At 32.4% G+C, this 16,620-nt stretch overlaps 1 protein-coding gene and 1 pseudogene across 1 annotated transcript; one reads left to right on the top strand and one right to left on the bottom strand.

Annotated features, from left to right (window-relative positions):
• Nucleotides 1-240: 240 nt before the first annotated feature.
• LOC130829863 (40S ribosomal protein S6-like) lies at nucleotides 241-938 on the top strand (annotated as a pseudogene).
• Nucleotides 939-10,842: 9,904 nt separating this feature from the next.
• On the bottom strand, nucleotides 10,843-12,684 carry LOC130830524 (N-acetyltransferase ESCO2-like). Its single transcript, XM_057697812.1, has one exon. It carries the CDS (start codon nucleotides 12,649-12,651, stop codon nucleotides 10,843-10,845), a length of 1,809 nt encoding a protein of 602 aa, XP_057553795.1. The 5' UTR covers nucleotides 12,652-12,684.
• Nucleotides 12,685-16,620: the final 3,936 nt, after the last annotated feature.

A 16,620-nucleotide genomic window follows, 5' to 3' on the forward strand; every position in this document is an offset into this window, starting at 1 on the left:
CCTGAATCGACATTTTTTCAAAGAAGACATACAAGTAGGCAACAGGCACATGAAAATATGCTTAACATCATTAATCATCAGAGAAATGCAAATAAAAAACACGAGATATCACCTCACACCTATCAGAATGGTTATCATCAAAAAGTCTACAAATAAATGTTGGCTAGGATGTAGAGGAAAGGGAACTCTTATACACTGTTGGTGGGTGTGTAAATTGGTGTGGCCACTATGGAAAACAGTATGGAGTTTCCTCAAGCTAAAAATAGTACTACTGCTCTTTTTCATGGTGCCTTAGAAGTGGTCAGCTGCTTCAGAAGGAAGATGAACATCTCTTTCCCAGACACTGGCTGCCAGAAGCTCTTTGAAATGGATGGTGAATGAAAACTTTGTACCTTTTATGAGAAACATATGGCCCCAGGAGTTGCTACTGATGCTCTGGGTGAACAATGGAAGTGTTATGTGGTTCAAATCAGTGGTAGGAATGACAAACAAGATTTCCCCAGGAAACAGGGTGTCTTGACCCCTGACTGAGTCTGCCTACCACTAAGTAATGGGCATTCCTGTTATAGACAGACCAAGGAGGACCAGAGAAAGAAAGCACAAATCTGTATGGGGTTGCATCGTGGATGCCAATCTGGGTGTTCTCAATTTGATCATTGTAAAAAAAAAAAAAAATGGGGGAGAATGATATGCTTGGACTCACCAATACTACTGTGTTTCATTGCCTGGAATGATGAGTAAGTTGTGAGAAAGCCCCTAAACAAGAAGGTAAGAAGCCTAGGACCAAAGAACCCAAGATTCAGCATCTTGTTACTTCATGTGTTCTGCAACACAAACATTGGTATATTTCTCTGAGGGAACAGCATACTAAAGAAAATAAGGAAGAGTCAGCAGAATATACTAAGGTTTTGGCTAAGGGAATGAAGGAAGTGAAATAAAAATGCCAGGAACAGATTGCCAAGAGATGCAGGCTGTCCTCTCTGAGAGCTTCTACCTCTAAGTCTGAGTTCAGCCAAAAATGAGATGTTCTAAGAGTAACAAATACGATTAGACATCATAAATAAATAAATAAAATAATAAAATAAAAAAATAAAATAAAAATAGCATTGCCATGTGATCCAGCAATTCTACTCCTGGGTATATATCTGAAAATAAGTAAAAACACTATTTTGAAAATATATATGCACTCCAATGTTCACAGCAGCATTACTTACAATGGCCAAGATATGGAAGCATCCTGATGTTCATCAGCAGATGAATGGATAAAGAAAATGTGGGGTGTGTGTGTGTGTAAATCTATCTATATATCTATAAAATGGAATATTACTCAGCCATAAAAAATGAAATTCTATCATTTGCATGGACCTAGAAAGTATTATGCTTAGTGAAATGTCAGATAAATGCAAATACTCTATGTTATCACTTATATGTGAAATCTAAAAAATGAAACAAAGGAATGCATGTAACGAAACAGAAACAGATTCACAGACATGGAGAATAAACTAGTGGTTACCAGTGGGGAGGGAAAAGAAGGGAGGGACAAGATAAGTGTATGGGATTAAGAGGTACAAACTACTATGCATAAAATAGATAAGCAAGAAGGATATATTGTACAGCATAGGTAAATATAGCCATTGTTTTGTAATAATTTTAAATGGAGTATAATCTATAAAAATATCACATCACTCTATTGTACACCTGAAACTAATATAATATTATAAATCAACTATTCTTTTAAAAAATAAAAAAATAATTACTTTTAAAAAAGAAAAAAAGAAGATAGTGTTGGATCACTCGTCACTTTAGCTACAGATTTGTAGGTATATCCAAGATTTATCAAAAGACAAGAAAAACAAAGTTGAAGATTATATTTACAGTATTTTTCTTTAGAAAATAAAGCTATGAAAGAGAGCTTTATTAGGATATAATCATATATGTAAGTATATAAACAAAGGAAATTGAAACTACAATTTGTTTATTCTAATTAGTCTAAAGAGAACGTGTTACAAAATTGTGAGGGAAATATTTGAAAATTATGAGAAAATAACAAATATTTTAACTCATTTTGGAAGTGTCATTATTTCTAATTTTCAACCAAGTGTTTTAATGCATATTTTAATCTCATGTTTCTTATTTAATTATATTTCATAACCATGGTTTCCATTAATTCAATTAGACATTTAAACACAGAAAACATACAATAATAGCTCAGGTACCAGATCTTTAGAAACTCAGTTTTGTGAAAGAAATGAATTGTAAAAATACTGAAAAATGATATAACAATTTCATACATACCATGTTATGTATTACTTTACAGAAGGAAGAGAAAATGCCTAACTGTCCAGACAGAACAGGGAGTGGTTTACCAAGCGGATGATATTTGATAAGAATCCCAAAGAATGAGTTGTAGTTCAGTCATTAACAGGGCTACTGGGATACATGAGGGTTGGAGTTTAAACTACTCATGTAAGTTTGAGGAATATTAGATTGGAAACAGTCAATGTTTCAAATGTCAAGGGTTTTGTATGACTTACTAATGATAATGAAAATGTTACTATTTCTTGAGCAGTTACATGCCAGTCACTGGTCTAAGATGCTTGTATCAATTGTTATTTAATTTTATATTTTGAATGACATTAAAACATTGGTAAATTAATTATCATTTTACACATGGTGAAAGAGAAGCTGAACATTTTAGCTATGAATTTTATTTTCAGGCCATGTGAGCACAAACATTGAGGAAATCAGAATTAACAAATAATGACATGGTCATTGTTTTAGAATGCCAAGTTTATACTACTATAGACATCTAAGGAAGAAATAATAAAAAATACAAATTAAAGCAGTAGCACTAGAAAAAGGAGATGGTAGACATGATTACATGATATTTGGGATACTTGACTGGCAAAATTTATTAATCTGCTAGATCTTTAAAATCAAGAAAAAAATACAGTCACATTTGACCTTGTAAACACAAGGTGCCTGAATGAATAAAACTGCTATTAACAAAAATTGTGAAAGCAGCAAAAAGAGTGTGTCTCATTCTTATCGTGAGTTGTCATAAATTCAGATTTTTTTTTAATTTTTATTTTTCTTTAGCTGCACCATGCAGCTTGTGGGATCTTAGTTCCCTGACCAGGGGAATAATATATTTATATAAATATATTTTGGCTCCATATAGAGATATGGCAGGTCTAGAAGGCCCTCATCTTGTAGACAGAAATTGAAATCATGCATATGGATATTATTTCCTTAATGAACAATGAATTCTGTTTGAGTCAATCATAAAGCACTCTGCATTTAGTGATCAATTCTAAACACTAGAATTGGGACAGGAAGTATTGTCTTTGAGAGCCTGATTTGTCCTGTTTTCTTAGTTTAAATGCAAATTGATTATCTGCCTTTATTTCTTCTGCTTTTTTTTTTTTAGTGATATAGTGCCATAGAGATATCTTCATAAAAATAGCTTAAGAATACAGAAATAGATCCACTTAAATATACTCATTTAATTTTTGACAAATGAGCAAAAACAATTCAATTGAGGAGGGTTAGCTTTTTCAACAAATCATGCTCGATAAATTAGGCATTCATAGACAACTAGATGAACCTTAAACTAAACCTTGCCTTGTATACAAAATTTAACTCAAATTGATCATGAATTTAGATGTACAACACAAAACTATAAAACTTGTAGGAAAAAATAGAAAATATTTGGAAATTAGGACTAGGAAAAGAATTCTTAGACTTGACACCAAAAATACATTAAAATTGATAATTTTGATCTCATCAAATTAAAAACATTTGCTTTGTGACAGATCTTGTTAAGAGGATGAAAAGGCAAACTATAGACTGGAGGGAAATATTTGCAAAAAACAAAAAATGAAAAGAACCCCAAAACCTCAACAGCAATACAATTAGAACATTATTAGGGTACCTAAACAGAAATTTTACTACAGAGGATAAATAGAGACAAATAAGACAATAAGAAAAGGTGAACAACTAGAAATGCAAATTAGAAATACCATGACATATCATGACACATCTATCAGAATGACTAAACATAAAGTTAATTATCCCACAAAATGCTGATGAGGATGCAGAGAAACTGGGTTGCTGACATATTGTTTGTAGGAATGTAAAAGTGTAGAGCCACTCGGGAACATAGTTTGGCAATTTCTTTTAAAAAATAAAAAAATGGACTTACCATATGTCCTGGCAATTGCACTCTTGAGAAAATATCCTAGAGAAATTAGAATGTATTTTCATATTAAAATTTTTTAATCAATATTCATAAAAGTTTTATTAATAATAGCCAGAAACAGGAAACTACCCAAATGTCCTTCAGTGATGAATGGTTAAGCAATCTGTGGTATATCCATACCATGAGATACTAATCAGCAATATAAGGTAACAGACTATTAATACAACACAACTTGTGTGAATCTCAAATCACGCTGAACGAAAAAAAAAACTTATCAAAAGAATACATACTGCATGATTGCACTTATATAACATTCATGAATATATATGTAATATATGTGAATACATATAACATCATTATAAAGATGAAAAACAGATTAATGGTCACTAGGGGTTTGAGATGGTGAAGGGGAGGATATGGCTCTACAGGGGTACCATGTTGGAGTCTTGCAGTCAAGGTACAGTAAGTAATTTGATTTTGGTGATGAAGCCTCCATCACATGAAATTTCAATTGTGATAAGAAATATAATGTGAAGGATCTTGTATTCTTACCCTAGTCTTTTGGAATGTAAGTAAAATTATTCAGGGGAAAGATGGTACTTAGTAAACTGCAGATTTTTAATCTGGGGGTATCCCCACAGAAGGGGTGATTTATTTACTCTTGATATGTAAACATAAAACTCAGGGATATTTATCTCACTACCTAATTAGTTGTAATTTAACTTTTAGGCTTTTATTTTAGAGTGGGTAACAAGTTTTAGTAAAATTTACTCAGAAAGTCCTAACTGTGAAGAAACATAGTTTTTTTTCTCCAGTCTCAAAGAAGATAGAATTTCCTGTTCTTCAATCTTTTCTAGAAATAATTTCTGTTATACTTCTTTAATATCATGTTAAATTCAACATCCTTATATCACTATTTTCAGTGAACTTGATAAGTTGCTAAAATTACTTATAGACAGTATTTTGTCCCACAGGTGGATCATTACAACAGGGATGAGAATTTCAATATTTTACTTACCTTCCCCCAAGGAACTGAAAGAGAATTAGAAATATTATGTGGGCCACTTCTCCAACTGTGCCATTGATTAGTTTTGAAAATAAGTGACCTAAGCAATTTTATCTCCTCTCTTTTAAAAGTGCTTTTCTGAATTGTATAAGAATGTGTTTTCTCTGCTTATGTTTCCTCTATACAAATTTGTGACTTATTCTCAATTAGTATTATATTTCACACATTTTAATATTCCCCATTAAGTTTTATCGTCTTTATTCTTTGTTTTCTTTTTTTTATTATTATTTTTTTACTTTTTAAAATTTTATTTATTTATTTATTTATTATTTTGGGGGGTACACCAAGTTCAATCAGCTGTTTTTATACATATATCCCCATATTCCCTCCCTTCCTTGACTCCCCACCCCGAGTCCCCCCCCACCCTCCTCGCCCCAGTCCTCCAAGGCATCTTCCATCCTCAAGTTGAACTCCCTTTGTTATACAACAACTTCCCACTGGCTATCTATTTAACAGTTGATAGTATACATATGTCTGTGCTACTCTCTCGCCTCATCTCAGCTTCCCCTTCACCCCCTGCCCCCTCCCAAACCTCGAGTTCTCCAGTCCATTCTCTGTATCTGCTTCCCTGTTCTTGTCACTGAGTTCATCAGTACCATTTTTAGATTCCGTATATGTGAGTTAGCATACAATATTTGTCTTTCTCTTTCTGACTTACTTCACTCTGTATGACAGACTGTAGTTCTATCCACCTCATGACATATAGCTCCATCTCATCCCTTTTTATAGCTGAGTAATAGTCCATTTTGTATATATATATGCCACATCTTCTTTATCCATTCATTTGTTGATGGGCATTTAGGTTGCTTCCATGTCCTGGCTATTGTAAATAATCTTTATTCTTAATGAGTATTAATATAAAAATATATCCATATATTTATTTCAACTTGGTAAATATTTGTTTAACATATTGGGAATATTAAGCATATCAGTCATTAGTTTATATTTCAATTTCAAAAACCCTTAAAAAATTTGAGTCCCATAGTAGACCTCAGTAAAAGTTAGTAAAGTCTTATTGAGTGTGTCATTGGCTTCCCAAAGTTCACTGAAACATTTTTTCCTACAATACATGCAGAATTTAAATGTGATTAATGGTAACTCTCTCAGATTTTGATTAGAAAGGTTTTCTAATGATTCTATAAAATGAATCTATAGCTTGCTTATTTTATTTTGCAATATCTACCTTAACTTCAAAAGGAAAAACAATTGATAGGTGCCTGCAGCCTTAATTTTGAGGAGTTCTTATTGGCAGGGATTTTTTATTTTTATTTTTTTTAAGGTGGAAGAGGTAATATTTAAGCAGAAATGCTACTCAGAACCCCTTGAAGAGTAAATGAAATGGCCAACATTAAAGTTTCAGGCTGGGGATGTATACTTTGACAATTACCCTCTACAAATTCAAGGTCTAATATTTTTGAGTAAGTACATAAAATTATAAACCTTCTTTTCCCATGAGCTTTTACAATATCAATCCAGTGTCACTGACTAAACATCTAGTACCCAAAATTTGTTTGTGTGAAGTGGGTTTAGGAGCAATCATAGAAAGTTTGTTAAATGATTTATACAGCCTGAAATTTATATGTATTAATATGTTATTGAATATGTATAAATATACTTTTGCAACTGATATACACAATTATTGATAAAACCCAAGGAAGATAACATAAATACAAACTGTGAAAAATGCCTCTTAAATAGACTCTCCAGAAAGAAAAGAAGGAAAATCTATTTGTATTGGTACCATATTAATCTGAGCATCAATATGGTAAAAATGTAGAAAAACAAAAACTGCAGTAAATACTGAAAATGAATAGAAAACCTTCAAGTAATCGATTATTAGTGTTTTTCTTCTTTATACATTTTACAGCTTTATTTATTATAATGATCAGAGATTACTTTTAAAAATATGAAAGTTTTCTAAGCATACATAATATAGGGAGAATAGCATCAAGAATTTCTTTGAACCCATCATGCAACTTCAACAAAACCTATTTTAAAATACTGTTTTGTGTATATGTTTGCTAGTGCCCACCTACATATTATTTAAAGGTAATCACAGGCACAATATCATTTTTTTCAATAAAGTCCCACTGTATAACATGAACACATACAGATCTTTAAATGTAATTAGTTCTCTAACAATATCAAATATCTGGTTTCTGTTCAAATTTCTCTGCTTCTCTGAAAATATATTTAACTTAATTCATTCAAATTTGAATACAAATGAGTCTCACCTATAACTATTGGTATATACACACCTACTATGATTGGTTATGTGTCCCTTAACTTTCTTATTATCTGTAATTTGTCCATCATTCCCACCTTGTCACCTTTTTAATGTTAGCTTTTTGAATAAGAGGGAAAAAATCACATATATTACATTTTAACAAATTTGTACTATTAAAGATAATAAATACTTCTGCCTAAAATGTACTGCTTAAAAGGAATGCCATTGTATATTTTAGGTAAGTTTTTTTTACTCATATCATCTTTTTTTTTTATTTTTTAGATTTGCCAAGTTGTAATCATACAATGAAACATTTAAGAACAAGCTCAAAGAACATTTTTGTCCAGTGAGTACATTTTCCATACCAGAGTAAGTACATATTTATGACAGGTTGAAGTAAACATGCAACATTTCACAGTATATTTAGAGTTGACTATATTTAAGATTATGTTATAATATTAGTTTTGAAGAATGTACATAATTTTGAATTTTTTACCTATTCACTTATGATTTTGAAATTATTCAAAGACATTTCTAATTTTCAAAAGGCATGTGTCAATAAGAATAATTGGAGTTTACTTTCTTTTTATTATATAAGCTAGATTTTCAATAGAAATTTCATAGGTTCAATACACTGAACACAAAATACAGTATAAATTTCAGCACCTTGTTTTTAGAGGACCACATTATGCTGCATGAATTTAAAAGGTGGTTCAGTTCAGCAGAAACTTGCATTGGTACATTAACATAATCCATTTGTAAATTTCAGGTTGCTATTCTGCAGTATTTCTGCCTATAGACCACTACCTGACATTTCTGTACACAACTATAAAACTGTACAAATAATTTAATGCTGTCTAAAACTGCACCTCAGACTTTAATATACTTTTGATATGTACAGAATCATAAAGTATTAGAAGCTAGAGAAGGAAAAGCTTCTAGGTCATCTTGTCTCTCTCTGTTCTAATATGAGATCGTTCCAGGCAACATATGCTTGATATTCTATCTAAGAAAGACTTTAAATGATTCCAGTAAAAGAGCTTCTGTTCCTTCCCATGGGATCCCACTCTGCAGTCTAGCATACTTCAATAGAAACCTATTTCACTTTCTCACTTGGGTTTTTATCTCTTCCCTTTTGCTGCACTCTGTTGAGTCTGGTGTTGGAATGCTGCTTTGTCATGTTGTCCTTCAGATAACATGAGCTTCTCTGCTGCCAAACACTTTTTAAGTGCATGGGACAGAAAAACATTACAATAATAAAGAAAGCTTACTGTATCACAATGTATATAATAACACTGTAGAAAAAAATGTTAAAATGTAATTGCAATTGAACTTTGGTAGAAAAATTGAGTGCTTTAGTGACATACTTCTAATATGCATTTCCTAATCTAATGTAACATGCTTGGTTTAGAGAAGTGACATGAAAAACATTTTGAGCCAGTCTAACTTCTTAAAATAGAGTGGTAGTTTATGCCAAACCAGTTGAAACCAATATTCCATTGATTTCATACTTCATCAATCTTAAACCTCTGCAAATTGACAATATTGGTAGAAATAAACAGGTAATGAAAGAGAGCTTATTGAACAAGAATCCTTTTGTTGAGAAAAGTATAGACTAGTCCCCACTGTAGAGTATAAGCACAATGGTGAATGTTTTGTTCACACACACAATTATCTCAAATACTGAATTACTCTTTCAGCAAAGCCTAAAGTGACCCTCTGCAGTAGTAAATATTTTGTCCAAAGAGAACCCGTTTTAATCTAATCTAACATAACCAACATATATACTCAAAGCTAATCAGAGGAAAAACATACTTCTATTATTTTTAAGTACTGTGAACATAATCATGTCAGATATATTTTCAGATTATCAACCCATTGCAAACATGTTCTGATGTTCAGATCTTAGAAGACTTCAATGAAAAAGCAATTTGCTCTCTATCCCTTTTTTAATGAAAATATTTAATATCAACATTTCAAAGTTTTTTTTTTTTTTTTTTTTTCTCTAGTGCTCAGTTTCATTTAATAAAAATCTGGTGGAGAGAGATGTCACAAGAACATTTCATTGTACCACATTTTTTTTTTTTTTTACTGAAAAGAATTTTGAGTCATCATAAAGGCATTGAGCAAAATAACAGTAATAAAATTTTTAAAATATTTAAGACAAGTTTTAAACACAGCAGTGCAGAAAATAGCATTAAAATATTTGTAAAATTACATACATTTTAACACTTCCACAGTTAGTTTGGAACCCAGGCTTTTAAATTTTGGAACCATTAAAGGCAAATAGAAGAACGTAGAGGAACAGAGTCTACATAGGGTTATAACCTGGACACTATTTCCCTAAAGTCTTATTGCCAGAGAGAAGTTACATGACTTTTTTAGAATTAAACCCTGAATAATTATTTGCTTTTCAAAGTAAGTATCCAAGAATTATACTAGAAAAATGTGTGCATATTTAGGTGTGTTTACATAATGTCATCATGTTCTGTGGCCCATCCACCTAGATATATTTACTAACCCTGGTTCTGTTAGTATACATTTAAAATGTGACCATATGAATCATCTAAACCAACTGGGCATCCATGTTGTTAGACATCAATCACCAGTAGTAAGTTCACTAAAGAAAAGTAGCACAATTAGCATTTTCAAACAGCAAAAACTAATGAAATGACAATAGTGCAGTTACAAAGTTTAATTTTAATTGATAATTGTGCCTTTTATTAATGATTTAAAAAATATTAAGCTATAGAATTCTGTTATTTACAAAAGGATATGGAAATCTTATTTATCATCTTTCCCTGGTACAAACTAGAAATTAAAAATACTTTAAATACACTCAAGCTGAGTTGCTACAACCAAGTACCTATAAAGTGAAAATTTTGTGTATGAATTTAGGAATTACCTTTAAAAAATGGGGATGGAAATTATTTGCCTGTCTTTAAAGTTTCCTGTTTGCTTCTGATCAGGTATGTGATAATTCTGGCCCAAAAGTATGCTTTATAAATGATAAGTGGCCATATTTCTGTGGAAAACCATCTTGCTTTGTCAATGTCTTACTTAGGAGGCAAGTAATTTTCCAGTTACAGCTACACAGTCTTATAATTAAGGATTCAGAGTCAGTATACATCATCCAAAGATTTTTTTCCTTTCTTTGTATCCCTGGATAATTTTCAACAAATTTACTCCTGACTTTTCAATTCATAAGGAATAAAACTGAGGCAGGTTCTTTATATGTATGTGTATCTTAGTATTTTTATTTTGATATTTGTTAAATAGTTTGTATTTTATGATAATGGGCTCTCTGAACTTACCCACACAGTAACTGTTCTATAGGTGAAACTGACTTTAACTATTAAAATTGTATACAAGGAAATTAGCGGTATTGCAGTACTTCGTTGCAAATAACCTGCCATCTGGTGTTGGGTCAGAAAATGCTATTTCATTAGTGCTGAGAAAACAGCCAAACATGAGGCAATTCCTGAGAGTGTCTACCAGTCGTCTTGCAGTACGCTTTCTTCTCTTCAATCTGAAGACCCAGATTCTACTTATCCCATGGACTGTATGTTCTGGCACATCTGAACATTGCCAAGCCCTATGACATTCTTTAGAGCTTGAGGATTCTGGACCAGGTGGTTCAGACAGGACAGGGAAGGCCTGTTTGATGGGCTCTGCAACTAAACAGCCAACTACTTTCTTTTCATCAGAAATAAAGAGAAAAGTTTTGGTTTTGTTTGGATATCTGGGAACAACTTGCTGGAAGCCTAATTCATTATCGACAAGTTCTTGGACATCTTCAACCTTTCTGATAACATAACTTGGATCACGTGACAGGACTAACACAATTTTCCCATCCCAAAATTCTGCTATGACACATTCTTTTTTCCAGCCTGCATATTTGATTCCTTCCAGAAATCTGTGGTGATGCTGAACATGCTGCAGTTCATCCTCGGGGGTGGAAGCAGTGTAGATCATGCCACACGACTTACACATGGTGGCTCCGAAATGTTTCTGACCTGCGTCAATGATGAGCTGGTCTTTTGTTTCTTTATTTGTATCTATGACATTAGTACTTTTCTGTTTCAAGAAGTTAGTAGATGTGACGGATCCCACAGAAGACTGTTCTTCAACTAGAGATCTTTTTGAAGACACAGTGAAGATGGGATAGACATGGGACTCAGGAGAAACTGCCTTCTTCTCACTGAAAGACTCCTCTGAAGGAAAACTCTTTTTATTGGTTTTACATTCCCTTGAAGAAATGATTCTATCTGATGCAATCTTTATTAATTTCTCTTCATTTTTACTTCTTTCACTCAGCAGCTCAACGTTCAGTTCTTTTTCTACTAACAAACACTTTGGCACTTGCCTTGTCTCAAAACTTCTTTCATTGGCAGTGTCTACATCAGACTCTTCAATAACTTCTGATTTATTCTTTTGGGTGCGTCCCAGTAATGGCTTATTTTCCAGGGACAATTTTCTCGGAGAGGGTTTTTTCCTACTAACAAAAAAAGCTGTTCCTCCTTGGAGGGTAGCTTGTGGTTTGACTTTTTGGCTTAGAACTCGAGGAGCATTCAGATTATTTTCAGCTGAGTAACAATTATTCTCTTTCTCCACAACTGGCTTATAAGCCACTCGATTTTGCTTGGAATTTTTAGAATTCTTTGACACAGGCTTGATGCACTTATATCCTGGTTGACATTTAGCAGTTAAACTCTTCTGTGTTTTTTTGTTCATTTTCTTGGAGCAGACTAGTTTCCCCTGCATTCTTTCTGTCACACTGGGATATGATTTATCTTTATTATTAGTTTTTAGACAAATGGATCTACTCTCTTGTATCAGTTTTCTCTCCAATGGATTGAGGTACCACTTATCTTTGTTGTAAAAGGAAGACACAGCAGATTTAAATGGTGAACCTTGATATGCAGATGGCAATCTATTTTTAGTTGTTTTGAGTGGACTTGAAATGAAATGGCCTTGTTGAGAGCAATGACTCTTTTCTTCATTTTTATCACTGCTTTGGCTAATGTGCTTTTTATTAGGTGACGGAAATATATTTCCCATAAAGTCTGAAATTAATTTCTTTGATGGAATTTCTGATAATAGGTTACCACAGTTCAAAGAATGTTGCTTCCTTTTCCTTGGAGTTAAAGTTGACATCTTCTTAATTGAACTCCTGCCCCTCAGACCTGCGACCTCCCCACTGTACCACATTTTTTTAAAGAAAAAAATTGCAATCCCTTTTCATAATATCATTGGTGATATTGTGTGTCTTCACAAGTACATTGAAATTAGTATTTTAATTGTTTTACCTCCTCATCTATCTAAATTCAAATATATTTTGTCCAGAAAATATTGAATTGGAAACTGGAATGACCTGGTTTAAGTTCTAAATCTACTGGTAAATAGCAAAGTAACCAAATTCAAGATGTTTGTTGCTCTGTGATTTTTATATTCAAAATGAGATATTTAAGTTGATTACCCATTAAATTTTCTGTAATTCAAATTGCTTTTTTCAAAAATATTGTTGGTTATTGTTTGTTAAATATATACAATATATACAATTTGTGTGTTTTAGTGACTGCTTTTTCGATTTAGAGGTGTTTGAGGTATTTTATTTTTTACCATTCTCCAAGAATCATTTTTGTTTGTAACATAATTTCTATTAATAACTGTTGATTTCCTGTTCACTTACAAATCTGTAACAACCTTTCTCTCAGTCAATCATTTGCATTTATATAACACACTTCTTATTCACAATGTAAAGTGCCTTACAGATTAGAACAAATTAATAAAACACCAATTCAAATAAAAGTGTTTAATTTGGATTTTTCAAATAATAATTTTGGTCCTATGGTCATAATTCTAGAATGCTTCAACAGCACACTGAGTGAATGTGAAGGCAAAGTCTTTTTTTGTTTGTTTAATTTTTTTGGAGTATATTTGATTTACAATTTTGTGTGAGTTTCCACTACACAGCAAAGTGAATCAGCTATATGTATACATATATCCACTCTGTTTTAGATTATTTTCCCATATAGGTCATTAAAGAGTTCCCTGTGCTGTACAGTAGGTCCTTGTTAGTCACCTATTTTGTATATAGTAATGTGTATATGTCACTTCCAATCTCCCAATTTATCCTCCTCTCTTTCCCCCTGGTAACCATAAGTTTGTTTTTTACCTCTGAGACTCTATTCCTGTTCTGTCAATGAGTTCATTTGTACCACTTTTTCAGATTCAACATATAAGCAATATCATATGATATGTGTCTTTCTCTGACTTGCTTCACTCAGTGTGACAGTCTCCAGGTCTATCCATGTTGCCACAAATGGCATTATTTCATTCTTTTTGTGTGGCTGAGTAATATTCCATCGTATCAATGTACCACTTCTTTATCCATTCCTCTGTTGATGGACATTTAGGTTGTTTCCATGTCCTGGCTATTGTAAATAGTGTTGCAATGAATATTGGGGTGAATGTATCCTTTTGAATTATCATTTTCCACAGACATATGCCCAGGAGTGGGATTGCTGGATCATATGGTAGTTCTATTTTTAGTTTTTTAAGGAATCTCCATACTGTTCTCCATAGTAGCTGTACCAGTTTATATTTCTGCCAATAGTGAATGAGGGTTCCCTTTTATCATACCCTCTCCAGGATTCATGGTTTGTAGATTTTTTGATGATGGCTGTTCTGACCAGTGTGAGGTGATACCTCATTGTGGTTTTGATTTGCATTTCTCTAATAATTAGTGACATTGAGTGTCTTTCATGTGCTTTTTGTCCATCTATGTGTCTTCTTTGGAGAAATATCTATTTAGATCTTCCAACCATTTTTCAACTGGGCTGTTTGTATTTTTGATATTGAGTTGCATGAGCTGTTTGTATATTTTGGGGATTAATACCTTGTTAGTTGATTCATTTGTGAATATTTTCTCCCATTATGTGGGTTGTCTTTTCATTTTCTTTATGGTTTCCTTTGCTGTGAAAAGCTTTTAAATTTAATTAGGTCCCCCCCCCCCCTTTTTTTTCCATTAATCTAAGAGGTGAATCAAAAAAGATATTGTTGTAATTTATGTTAGAGAGTGTTCTGCCTATATTTTCCTCTAAGAGTTTTACAGCATCCGGCCTTACATTTAGGTCTTTGACTCATTTGGAGTTTATTTTTCTGTATGGTGTTACAGAGTGTTCTAATTTTATTCTTTTACATCTAGCTGTCCAGTTTTCCCAGCACCACTTATTGAAGAGACTGTCTTTCTCCATTGTATATTCTTGCTTCTGTGTCCATAGATTAGGTGGCCATAGGTGTGTGGGTTTATCTTTCAGCTTTCTATCCTGTTCCATTGATCTATATTTCTGTTTTTGTGCCAGTATCATACTGTTTTGATTACTGTAGCTTTGTAGTATATTCTGAAGTCAGGGAGCCTAATTCCTGAAGCTGTGTTCTTCTTTCTCAAGATTGCTTTCTCTATTCAGGTTCTTTTGTGTTTCCACACAAAATTAAATTTTTTTTGTTCCAATTCTGTGAAAAGTACTATACTTAATTTGAGAGGGATTGCACTGAATCTTAATTTGGGCTGTATAGTCATTTTGATAATATCAATTCTTCCAATTCAAAAATATGGTATGTCTCTCTGTGTCATTTTTGATTTCTCTCATTGATATCTTAAAGTTTACTAAGTATAGGTCTTTTGTCTCCTTAGGTACGTTTATTCCTAGGTATTTTATTCTTTTTGCTGCAGTGGTAAATGGGATTGTTTCCTTAATTTCTCTTTCTGATCTTTCATTGTTAGTGTATAGAAATTCAAGAGATTTCTGTGTATTAATTTGTATCCTGCAACTTTATCAAATTCATTGATGAGCGCTAGTAGATTTCTGGTAGCATCTTTAGGATTTTATATGTATAGTATGGTGTCATCTGCAAACAGTGACAGTTTTACTTCTTCTTTTCCAATTTGGATTTATTTTATTTCTTTTTCTTCTCTGATTGCCATGGCTAGGACTTCCAAATCTATGTTCAATAAAAGTGCCGAGAGTGGACATCCTTGTACTGTTTCTGTTTTTAAAGGAAATGCTTTGAGTATTTCATCATTCAGAATGATGTTTGCTGTGAGTTTCTTGAATATGGCCTTTATTTTGTTGAGGTAGTTTCCCTCTCTTCCCACTTTCTGGAGAGTTTTTATCAAAAATGGGTGTTGAATTTTGTCAAAAGATTTTTCTGTGTCTATTGAGATTATCATATGGTTTTTAATTTTCAGTTTGTTAATGTGGTATATCACATTAATTGATTTGTGAATGTTGAAGAATCTTTGCATCCCTGGTATAAATCCCACTTGATAATGATGTATGATCCTTTTAATGTGTTGTTGGATTCAGTTTGCTAGAATTTTGTTGAGTATTTTTGCATCTGTGTTCATCGGTGGTATTGGCCTGTAATTTTCCTTTTGTGTTGTACCTTTGTCTCATTTTGGTATTAGGGTGATGATGGCCTCGTAGAATGAACTTGGGAGTGTTCCTTCCTTTTTAATGTTTGAAAGAGTTTTAGAAAGATAGGTGTTAACTCTTTTCTGAATGTTTGATAGAATTCATATGTGAAGCCAAGTGCTCCTGAATTTTTGTTTGTTGGAAGTTTTTTAATCATAGTTTCAATTGTAGTACTTGTAATTGGTCTGTTTGTATTTTCTATTTCTTCCTGGTTCATTCTTGAAAATTGTACCCTTCTAAGAATTTGTCCATTTCTTCCAGTTTGTCTGTTTTATTGGCATACAGTTGCTTGTAGTAGCAGTCTCTTACGATCCTTTGCATTTATGTGATATCTATTGTAACTTCTTTTTTATTTCTAATTTTATTGATTTGAGTTCTCTCCCTTTTTTTCTTGATGAATCCGGATAAAATCTTTTTTTTTTAATTTTCTCAGAGAATTAGCTTTTAGTTTCATTAATCTTTTATTTTCTTCATCTCTATTTCATTTATTTTTGCTCTAATCTTCATGATTTCTTTCCTTCTACTAACTTTGAGTTTGTTTGTTCTTCTTTCTCTACTTGCTTTAGGTGTAAGGTTAGGTTGTATATTTTTCTTGTTTCCTGAGGTAAGATTGTATTGCTATAAACTTCCTTCTTAGGACTGTTTT

The sequence above is a fragment of the Hippopotamus amphibius genome, chromosome 10, assembly GCF_030028045.1.
Source record: "Hippopotamus amphibius kiboko isolate mHipAmp2 chromosome 10, mHipAmp2.hap2, whole genome shotgun sequence".
Classification (NCBI taxonomy): domain Eukaryota; kingdom Metazoa; phylum Chordata; class Mammalia; order Artiodactyla; family Hippopotamidae; genus Hippopotamus; species Hippopotamus amphibius.